The sequence below is a fragment of the Musca autumnalis genome, unplaced genomic scaffold (genome assembly GCF_047663935.1).
Source record: "Musca autumnalis isolate F117 unplaced genomic scaffold, ASM4766393v1 scaffold_5, whole genome shotgun sequence".
NCBI classification, from domain to species: Eukaryota; Metazoa; Arthropoda; class Insecta; order Diptera; family Muscidae; genus Musca; species Musca autumnalis.
In genome coordinates this window covers 49,803,041-49,814,420 of record NW_027412088.1, presented here as the reverse complement: position 1 = coordinate 49,814,420, position 11,380 = coordinate 49,803,041, and the positions used below count along the sequence as shown (strand labels likewise).

General features: G+C 43.2%; 1 protein-coding gene across 1 annotated transcript in view; it reads right to left on the bottom strand.

Moving 5' to 3' along the window:
• Positions 1-257: 257 nt before the first annotated feature.
• Positions 258-11,380, bottom strand: part of LOC141404606 (acyl-coenzyme A oxidase 1-like) — a 27,261-nt gene continuing 16,138 nt past the window's right edge. Inside the window, exons 2-7 of the mRNA XM_073988072.1 lie at positions 11,133-11,295; positions 10,781-11,073; positions 10,314-10,719; positions 9,746-10,252; positions 9,570-9,675; positions 258-831 (exon numbers count right to left, since the gene is read on the bottom strand). Coding sequence (XP_073844173.1) covers positions 415-831; positions 9,570-9,675; positions 9,746-10,252; positions 10,314-10,719; positions 10,781-11,073; positions 11,133-11,295 — 1,892 coding nt within the window. The 3' untranslated portion in view covers positions 258-414. The remainder of the gene's footprint in view (positions 832-9,569; positions 9,676-9,745; positions 10,253-10,313; positions 10,720-10,780; positions 11,074-11,132; positions 11,296-11,380) is intronic.

The following is an 11,380-nucleotide window of genomic DNA, read 5'->3' as shown; positions in this document are numbered from 1 at the left end:
CCACCAACGAAAATGTTGATGTTCTAGACATGGATTGAACCAACCACAGACATTCTGAGTGAGGTGGTGTCATTTTTGAACTTGGAGTTGGAAGCGAATGCAACGGGGCAATAATCTCCCATAGATTAATTGTCATATACATATTTTGAACAACTTTGCCTTGGTACCTTCTGCGTTGAAAATCAGTTTGTCAGTGACTCTTCACCTACCGTCATCATTCAATACAGCCGCATCATTCACGTTTTAAATGTTCAATATTTAGGGAAAATTATGATCTTGTTCCCAAACAACAATTCTAACAACTTTTTATTTAGCTTTTTTGTTTACATATATAAAAATACCCACATTGATTAACAATATATCTTCATATGCATGTATGTGAGTGTCTCTTATATGTATGTATGTTAGTCTTATTTACATTTTTGATCTCATCAATGGTTTCAAATGTTTTTCAAACGAATCTTGTACCGGTTTCTGATTCATAGGAATCATTTTGGCTGCCTCGAAGATACGTTCGTAAACATTGCCATCGTAAGCACCCAAAACGGAATTTAAAACAGCATCATGGAAATCAAAACCATCTGTAATGGCAATAGCTTCCGGACGCAATTTCTTCAGTACCTCTTCTAAGCGATTTTGCAACGATTTTACATCAGCCTCAGTTAGGGAAATAAAACGTAAAATATCATTCATATGCCTCAAAGCGGTATGGACCAAATGTAATTCAACCAAATATTCCAAAGCGGCTTTAGTTGATTTGGACAGATGTGCTGTTTTAGGACCCGTAATTTGTTTCCAGAAGGCTTCGGCAACAAATTGACGACCATGTAGCTGAAAGGAAAATGAATGGATGGGGTTAAGTGGCGAACAAATTAAAAAATAAACAGAAATCACTGTAACTCATCTATAAATATTCCCTATAGCTCGTCTATAAAGACTCCCTTCAGCTCGTCTATAAAGACTCCCTTCAGCTCGTCTATAAAGACTCCCTTCAGCTCGTCTATAAAGACTCCCTTCAGCTCGTCTATAAAGACTCCCTTCAGCTCGTCTATAAAGACTCCCTTCAGCCCGTCTATAAAGACTCCCTTCAGCTCGTCTATAAAGACTCCCTTCAGCTCGTCTATAAAGACTCCCTTCAGCTCGTCTATAAAGACTCCCTTCAGCCCGTCTATAAAGACTCCCTTCAGCCCGTCTATAAAGACTCCCTTCAGCCCGTCTATAAAGACTCCCTTCAGCTCGTCTATAAAGACTCCCTTCAGCTCGTCTATAAAGACTCCCTTCAGCTCGTCTATAAAGACACCCTTCAGCTCGTCTATAAAGACTCCCTTTAGCTCGTCTATAAAGACTCCCTTCAGCTCGTCTATAAAGACTCCCTTCAGCTCGTCTATAAAGACTCCCTTCAGCTCGTCCATAAAGACTCCCTTCAGCTCGTCTATAAAGACTCCCTTCAGCCCGTCTATAAAGACTCCCTTCAGCCCGTTTATAAAGACTCCCTTCAGCTCGTCTATAAAGACTCCCTTCAGCTCGTCTATAAAGACTCCCTTCAGCTCGTCTATAAAGACTCCCTTCAGCTCGTCTATAAAGACTCCCTTCAGCTCGTCTATAAAGACTCCCTTCAGCTCGTCTATAAAGACTCCCTTCAGCCCGTCTATAAAGACTCCCTTCAGCCCGTTTATAAAGACTCCCTTCAGCTCGTCTATAAAGACTCCCTTCAGCTCGTCTATAAAGACTCCCTTCAGCTCGTCTATAAAGACTCCCTTCAGCTCGTCTATAAAGACTCCCTTCAGCCCGTCTATAAAGACTCCCTTCAGCTCGTCTATAAAGACTCCCTTCAGCTCGTCTATAAAGACTCCCTTCAGCTCGTCTATAAGGACTCCCTTCAGCTCGTCTATAAAGACTCCCTTCAGCCCGTCTATAAAGACTCCCTTCAGCTCGTCTATAAAGACTCCCTTCAGCCCGTCTATAAAGACTCCCTTCAGCCCGTCTATAAAGACTCCCTTCAGCTCGTCTATAAAGACTCCCTTCAGCTCGTCTATAAAGACTCCCTTCAGCTCGTCTATAAAGACTCCCTTCAGCCCGTCTATAAAGACTCCCTTCAGCCCGTCTATAAAGACTCCCTTCAGCTCGTCTATAAAGACTCCCTTCAGCTCGTCTATAAAGACTCCCTTCAGCTCGTCTATAAAGATTCCCTTCAGCTCATCTATAAAGACTCCCTTCAGTTCGTCTATAAAGACTCCCTTCAGCTCGTCTATAAAGACTCCCTTCAACTCGTCTATAAAGACTCCCTTCAGCTCGTCTATAAAGACGACCTTCAGCTCGTCTATAAAGACGACGTTCAGCTCGTCTATAAAGACGACCTTCAGCTCGTCTATAAAGTCTCCCGTCAGCTCGTCTATAAAGACGACGTTCAGCTCGTCTATAAAGACTTCTTTCAGCTCGTCTATAAAGACTCCCTTCTGCTCTTCTATATAAACTCCCTTCAGATCTTCTATAAGGACTCCCTTCATATCTTCTATAAGGACTCCCTTCAGCTCCTCTATAAAGACTCCCTTCAGCTCGTCTATAAAGACTCCCTTCAGCTCGTCTATAAAAACTCCCTTCTGCTCGTCTATAAAGACTCCCTTCTGCTCTTCTATATAAACTCCCTTCAGGTCGTCTATAAAGACTCCCTTCAGCTCGTCTATAAAGACGCCCTTCAGCTCGTCTATAAAAACTCCCTTCCGCTCGTCTATATAAACTCCCTTCAGCTCGTCTATAAAGACCCCCTTCAGCTCGTTTATAAATACTCCCTTCAGCTCGTCTATAAAAACTCCCTTCAGCTCGTCCATAAAGATTCCCTTCAGCTCGTCCATAAAGACTCCCTTCAGCTCGCCTATAAAGACTCCCTTCAGCTAGTCCATAATGACTCCCTTCAGCTCGTCTATAAAGACTCCCTTCAGCTAGTCCATAATGACTCCCTTCAGCCCGTCTATAAAGACTCCCTTCAGCTCGTCTATAAAGACTCCCTTCAGCTCGTCTATAAAGACTCCCTTCAGCTCGTCTATAAAGATTCCCTTCAGCTCATCTATAAAGACTCCCTTCAGTTCGTCTATAAAGACTCCCTTCAGCTCGTCTATAAAAACTCCCTTCAGCTCGTCCATAAAGATTCCCTTCAGCTCGTCCATAAAGACTCCCTTCAGCTCGCCTATAAAGACTCCCTTCAGCTAGTCCATAATGACTCCCTTCAGCTCGTCTGTAAAGACTCCCTTTAGCTCGTCCAAAAAACTCCCTTCAGCTCGTCTATAAAGACTCCCTTTAGTTCGCCCAAAAAAATCACTTCAGCTCGTCTATAAAGGTGCTCTTCAGCTCGTCTATAAAGACCCCCTTCAGCTCGTCTATAAAGATTCCCTTCAGCTCGTCTTTAAAGGCCCCCTTTAGCTCGTCAATAAAAACTCCCTTCAGCTCGTCTATAAAGACTCCCTTCAGCTCGTCTATAAAGACGACGTTCAGCTCGTCTATAAAGACTTCTTTCAGCTCGTCTATAAAGACTCCCTTCAGCTCGTCTATAAAGACTCCCTTCAGCTCGTCTATAAAGACTCCCTTCAGCTCGTCTATAAAGACTCCCTTGAGCTCGCTTATAAAGACTCCCTTGAGCTCGTCTATAAAGACTCCCTTCAGCTCGTCTATAAAGACTCCCTTCAGCTCGTCTATAAAGACTCCCTTGAGCTCGCTTATAAAGACTCCCCTGAGCTCGTCTATAAAGACTCCCTTCAGCTCGTCTATAAAGACTCCCTTGAGCTCGCCTATAAAGACTCCCTTGAGCTCGTCTATAAAGACTCCCTTGAGCTCGTCTATAAAGACGACGTTCAGCTCGTCTATAAAGACGACCTTCAGCTCGTCTATAAAGACCACCTTCAGCTCGTCTATAAAGACTCCCTTCTGCTCTTCTATATAAACTCCTTTCAGATCTTCTATAAGGACTCCCTTCAACTCGTCTATTAAGACTCCTTTCAGCTCGTCTATAAAGACTCCCTTGAGCTCGCCTATAAAGACTCCCTTGAGCTCGTCTATAAAGACTCCCTTGAGCTCGTCTATAAAGACTCCCTTCAGCTCGTCTATAAAGACGACCTTCAGCTCGTCTATAAAGACCCTCTTCAACTTGTCTATAAAGACGACCTTCAGCTCGTCTATAAAGACGACGTTCAGCTCGTCTATAAAGACGACCTTCAGCTCGTCTATAAAGACGACGTTCAGCTCGTCTATAAAGACGACCTTCAGCTCGTCTATAAAGACCCCTTTCAGCTCGTCTATAAAGACTCCCTTCTGCTCTTCTATATAAACTCCTTTCAGATCTTCTATAAGGACTCCCTTCAACTCGTCTATTAAGACTCCCTTCAGCTCGTCTATAAAGACTCCCTTCAGCTCGTCTATAAAAACTCCCTTCTGCTCGTCTATATAAACTCCCTTCAGCTCGTCTATAAAGACCCCCTTCAGCTCGTCTATAAAGACTCCCTTCTGCTCTTCTATATAAACTCCCTTCAGCTCGTCTATAAAGACTCCCTTCAGCTCGTCTATAAAAACTCCCTTCAGCTCGTCTATATAAACTCCCTTCAGCTCGTCTATAAAGACCCCCTTCAGCTCGTTTATAAATACTCCCTTCAGCTCGTCTATAAAAACTCCCTTCAGCTCGTCCATAAAGATTCCCTTCAGCTCGTCCATAAAGACTCCCTTCAGCTCGCCTATAAAGACTCTCTTCTGCTCGTCCATAATGACTCCCTTCAGCTCGTCTGTAAAGACTCCCTTTAGCTCGTCCACAAAACTCCCTTCAGCTCGTCTATAAAGACTCCCTTTAGTTCGTCCAAAAAAGTCACTTCAGATCGTCTATAAAGGCGCTCTTCAGCTCGTCTATAAAGACCTCCTTCAGCTCGTCTATAAAGATTCCCTTCAGCTCGTCTTTAAAGGCCCCCTTTAGCTCGTCAATAAAAACTCCCTTCAACTCGTCTATAAAGACGACGTTCAGCTCGTCTATAAAGACTTCTTTCAGCTCGTCTATAAAGACTCCCTTCAGCTCGTCTATAAAGACTTCTTTCAGCTCGTCTATAAAGACTCCCTTCAGCTCGTCTATAAAGACTTCTTTCAGCTCGTCTATAAAGACTCCCTTCAGCTCGTCTATAAAGACTCCCTTCAGCTCGTCTATAAAGACTCCCTTCAGCTCGTCTATAAAGACTCCCTTGAGCTCGTCTATAAAGACTCCCTTGAGCTCGCCTATAAAGACTCCCTTGAGCTCGTCTATAAAGACTCCCTTCAGCTCGTCTATAAAGACTCCCTTCAGCTCGTCTATAAAGACTCCCTTGAGCTCGTCTATAAAGACTCCCTTGAGCTCGCCTATAAAGACTCCCTTGAGCTCGTCTATAAAGACTACCTTGAGCTCGTCTATAAAGACTCCCTTGAGCTCGTCTATAAAGACTCCCTTCAGCTCGTCTAAAAAGACTCCATTCAACTCGTCTATAAAGACTCCCTTCAGCTCGTCTATAAAGACTGCCTTCAGCTCGTCCTTAAAGACTCCCTTCAGCTCGTCTATAAAGACTTCTTTCAGCTCGTCTATAAAGACTCCCTTCAGCTCGTCTATAAAGACTCCCTTGAGCTCGTCTATAAAGACTCCCTTGAGCTCGTCTATAAAGACTCCCTTGAGCTCGTCTATAAAGACTCCCTTGAGCTCGTCTATAAAGACTCCCTTCAGCTCGTCTATAAAGACTCCCTTCAGCTCGTCTATAAAGACTCCCTTCAACTCGTCTATAAAGACTCCCTTCAGCTCGTCTATAAAGACTGCCTTCAGCTCGTCCTTAAAGACTCCCTTCAGCTCGTCTATAAAGACTTCTTTCAGCTCGTCTATAAAGACTCCCTTCAGCTCGTTTATAAAGACTCCCTTCAGCTCGTCTAAAAAGACTCCATTCAACTCGTCTATAAAGACTCCCTTCAGCTCGTCTATAAAGACTGCCTTCAGCTCGTCCTTAAAGACTCCCTTCAGCTCGTCTATAAAGACTTCTTTCAGCTCGTCTATTAAAGACTCCCTTCAGCTCGTCTAAAAAGACTTCTTTCAGCTCGTCTATAAAGACTCCCTTCAGCTCGTCTATAAAGACTCCCTTCAGCTCGTCTATAAAGACTCCCTTCAGCTCGTCTATAAAGACTCCCTTCAGCTCGTCTATAAAGACTCCCTTCAGCTCGTCTATAAAGACCGCCTTCAGCTCGTCCTTAAAGACTCCCTTCAGCTCGTCTATAAAGACTCCCTTCAGCTCGTCTATAAAGAATCCCTTCAGCTCGACTATAAAAACTCCCTTCTGCTCGTCTATAAAGACTCCCTTGAGCTCGTCTATAAAGACTCCCTTGAGCTCGTCTATAAAGACTCCCTTCAGCTCGTCTATAAAGACCCCCTTCAGCTCGTCTATAAAGACGACGTTCAGCTCGTCTATAAAGACGACGTTCAGCTCGTCTATAAAGACTCCCTTCAGCTCGTCTATAAAGACTCCCTTCAGCTCGTCTATAAAGACTCCCTTCAGCTCGTCTATAAAGACCCCCTTCAACTCGTTTATAAATACTCCCTTCAGCTCGTCTATAAAGACTCCCTTCAGCTCGTCTATAAAGACTCCCTTCAGCTCGTCTATAAAGACTGCCTTGAGCTCGTCTATAAAGACTCCCTTCAGCTCGTCTATAAAGACTCCCTTCAGCTCGTCTATAAAGACTCCCTTGAGCTCGTCTATAAAGACTCCCTTCAGCTCGTCTATAAAGACGACCTTCAGCTCGTCTATAAAGACGACGTTCAGCTCGTCTATAAAGACGACCTTCAGCTCGTCTATAAAGTCTCCCTTCAGCTCGTCTATAAAGACCCCCTTCAGCTCGTTTATAAATACTCCCTTCAGCTCGTCTATAAAGACTCCCTTCAGCTCGCCTAAAAAGACTCCATTCAACTCGTCTATAAAGACTCCCTTCAGCTCGTCTATAAAGACTGCCTTCAGCTCGTCCTTAAAGACTCCCTTCAGCTCGTCTATAAAGACTTCTTTCAGCTCGTCTATAAAGACCCCCTTCAGCTCGTCTATAAAGACTCCCTTCTGCTCTTCTATATAAACTCCGTTCAGATCTTCTATAAAGACTCCCTTCAGCTCGTCTATAAAAACTCCCTTCCGCTCGTCTATATAAACTCCCTTCAGCTCGTCTATAAAGACCCCCTTCAGCTCGTCTATAAAGACTCCCTTCTGCTCTTCTATATAAACTCCGTTCAGATCTTCTATAAATACTCCCTTCAACTCGTCTATAAAGACTCCCTTCAGCTCGTCTATAAAGACCCCCTTCAGCTCGTCTATAAAGACTCCCTTCTGCTCTTCTATATAAACTCCCTTCAGATCTTCTATAAGGACTCCCTTCAGCTCGTCTATAAAGACTCCCTTCAGCTCGTCTATAAAGACTCCCTTCAGCTCGTCTATAAAAACTCCCTTCCGCTCGTCTATATAAACTCCCTTCAGCTCGTCTATAAAGACCCCCTTCAGCTCGTTTATAAATACTCCCTTCAACTCGTCTATAAAGAGTCCCTTCAGCTCGTCTATAAAGACCCCCTTCAGCTCGTCTATAAAGACTCCCTTCTGCTCTTCTATATAAACTCCCTTCAGATCTTCTATAAGGACTCCCTTCAGCTCGTCTATAAAGACTCTCTTCAGCTCGTCTATAAAGACTCCCTTCAGCTCGTCTATAAAAACTCCCTTTAGCTCGTCCATAAAGACTCCCTTCAGCTCGTCTATAAAGACTCCCTTCTGCTCGTCCATAATGACTCCCTTCAGCTCGTCTGTAAAGACTCAGTTTAGCTCGTCCAAAAAACTCCCTTCAGCTCGTCTATAAAGACTCCCTTTAGTTCGTCCAAAAAAATTACTTCAGCTCGTCTATAAAGGTGCTCTTCAGCTCGTCTATAAAGACCCCCTTCAGCTCGTCTATAAAGATTCCCTTCAGCTCGTCTTTAAAAGCCCCCTTTAGCTCGTCAATAAAAACTCCCTTCAACTCGTCTATAAAGACTCCCTTCAGTTCGTCTATAATGATTCCCTTCAGCTCGTCTTTAAAGACCGCCTTCAGCTCGTCTATAAAGATTCCCTTCAACTCGTCTATAAAGACTCCCTTCAGCTAGTCTTTTAAAACTCGTCTTTTAAGACACCCTTCTGCTCGTCTATAAAGACTCCCTTCAGCTCGTCTATAAAAACTCCCTTCAACTCGTGTATAAAGACTCCCTTCAGCTCGTCTTTAAAGGCCCCCCTTTAGCTCGTCAATAAAAACTCCCTTCAACTCGTCTATAAAGACTCCCTTCAGCTCGTCTATAATGATTCCCTTCAGCTCGTCTTTAAAGACCGCCTTCAGCTCGTCTATAAAGATTCCCTTTAACTCGTCTTTAAAGACCCCCTTCAGCTCGTCTATAAAAACTCCCTTCAGCTCGTCTATAAAGACTCCCTTCAGCTCGTCTATAAAGACTCCCTTCAACTCGTCTATAAAGACTCCCTTCAGCTCGTCTATAAAGACTCCATTCAGCTCGTCTTTAAAGACCGCCTTCAGCTCGTCTATAAAGACTCCCTTCTGCTCGTCCAAAAAGACTCCCATTAGCTCGTCTATAAAGTCTCCCTTCAACTCGTCTATAAAGACTCCATTCAGCTCTTCTATAAGATTCCCTTCAGCTAGTCTATAAAGACATCCTTCATCTGGTCTATAAAGACTCCCTCCCTCTCGTCTATAATCACTCCCTTCAGCTCGTCTATAAAGACTCCCTTCAGCTCGTCTATAAAGACTCCCTTCAGCTCGTCTATAAAGACGACCTTCAGCTCGTCTATAAAGACGAACTTCAGCTCGTCTATAAAGACTCCCTTCAGCTCGTCTATAAAGACTCCTTTTAACTCGTCTATAAGCACTCCTTCAGCTCGTCTATAAAGTCTCTCTTCAGCTCGTCTATAAAGACTCCCTTCATTTCGTCTATAAAGACTCCCTTCAACTCGTTTATAAAGACTCCCTTCAACTCGTCTATAAAGACTCCCTTCAGCTCGTCTATAGAGACTCCCTTCAGCTCGTCTATAAAGACTCCCTACAGCTCGTCTATAGACTCCCTTCAGCTCGTCTATAAAGACTCCCTTCAGCTCGTCTATAAAGACTCCCTTCAGCTCGTCTATAAAGACTCCCTTCAAATCGTCTATAAAGTCTCCTTTCTACTCGTCTATAAGACTCCCTTCAGCTAGTCTATAAAGACTTCCTTCGTCTCGTCTATAAAGACTCCCTTCATCTCTTCTATAAAGACTCTCTTCAGCTCGTCTATAAAAACTTCATTCAGCTCGTCTATAAAGAATCCCTTCCTTCAGCTTCCTTCATAGGGACTTCCTAACGCTCGTCTACAAAATTTTTCTACCATTCGTCTATAAAGACCCCTACCACCGAATGTCGCTTATAGAACCCCTACCAGCGGTCTATAAACTTCCAACGGTTTATCTAATAATAAAAAAAGTCTTTCATCCACACGCCTATAAATGCTTTCATCTGAAGGTTTTTTTAGACCATTCAGATCCACTTCTTACCTCCGCTGCCTGCAGCAATTCAATGCTGCTATTATTAAAAGCCTCTGGTTGTGTTTGTCCCGCCATCACTCTTTCCGAAAAGCTCTCAAAACCTATACGAGTTTTGCTGCAAAAAAAATCCAAAACAAAATCATTTTTATTTTTTCGCCAAGCCTTCACAAAGTTCAGAAACTTACTGGGCGGCGGTATATTTCAGAGCTTCAACAATACATTCCCAGCTATCATTCCATTTGGGGAAGGTATTCACTTCTTGACCTTTCCTCAAGTATTCTACACTGGATAACATTTTTTTACCTTCAATCAAATATGACCAGGATTTTACAAGGAAACGGGCCAATTGCAAAAGGAGTACCGTATTTTCGCCTTCATAGGTGCACGCAGCAACGGCATTACCATAAATATTGCCCATATTGGCTGCAGCCATAAAGCCATGACCCCCACAGGATAAACGTAAACGTTCAATGCCTGCACTGGCATCAGAGGTACAGAGGGCTTTAAGAGCACATGAGAAGGCATGCAGTTCTGGCAGACGGCCATATTGGCCACTGTTGATTTCATCCTCAGTTTGAAAGTATAATTCCCACACACGATCTGCAGCAAGACGATAAGCAAGGGCGGTGGCAATTTCGGGGAATAATTTCAATTGTTGGGCTACATGGTCCATAATTTGGGGTTCGGGGTCACTAAACAAGTTAACAGATATTTGTAATGACATAAAAATCTTGATAAGTGATTTCTACTTACTCTGGATTAATGGGACTTTGCCTTCTCACAGCCGAATAACGTGCTGCAATTGTGGCAGCTTCCGATAAATAATAAGCATCCAATTTGACAATCAAACAACGCATGTGGACCATTGTCATGTAGGATAATTTCGATACTGGACTCTCAATAAAGGCACCATCTGGCATAATTTTGGAATTTCTCATGAGCATATTTTCACGTGGTATGCGAACATTTTTCAAACCCAAGAAACCTTGATTTACAGCAGCCATACCCACCTTTTTACCAATATCTCCTACATCTATACCAGACATGGGCATGTGTGTTTCCAAGTCACGCACCTGGACAATGAACATTTGAATGCCCTTGTGTTCACCATTTATGTACAGTTGAGCAACCACCACTGCATAATTAGCTGTGTGACCCACTGAAATGTTTGAGGAGAATCTTTAATAACAAATATGCAAAACTCTGATCTCCAGACTTACATCCTCCAGGCCACCATTTGTAGGCTTGTAAACATGGTGTGTTTAAAATAAACTCCTGAGTTTTCGGATCATAATCGGCCCTAGTCTGTATACCTCGTACATTGGTACCATGAGCCAATTCCGTTTGAGCATATGTACCGATAATGTTACAATTCTCTGCCAATTGTGCCCATTTGTCCACCTGCTCCGGGGAACCCTGACTCTTTATTACATCGACAAACATGGTAATATGTGCTAATAACGGACTATTGGCTGGCAACAAACCATGGCTGGCGACATCATATAAACCAATTCTGGAAAATGCCATGGTAATGTTAGAGATCCCTATAAGTTGAAACCAAGTAATACTTACGGATAAATCTCATTACCTCCTGGGTTTCTTTCTTTTTGCAATTTCTTCAATTTTCTTACAGCATTTGCAACCTGCTCCACAGCACGATTGTAAACCCCCTCATGGTCGAGATATTCATGTTTCAGACCGTAACCTTTTTCGAGGTCGCTGAAGAGTACGTGTTCTGAAAAAAGTTTGATAACACCATTTATTCGCTCGTCTATAAAAGCACTATTCCAATATTCTGTAAATACTCGCTACCGATCGTC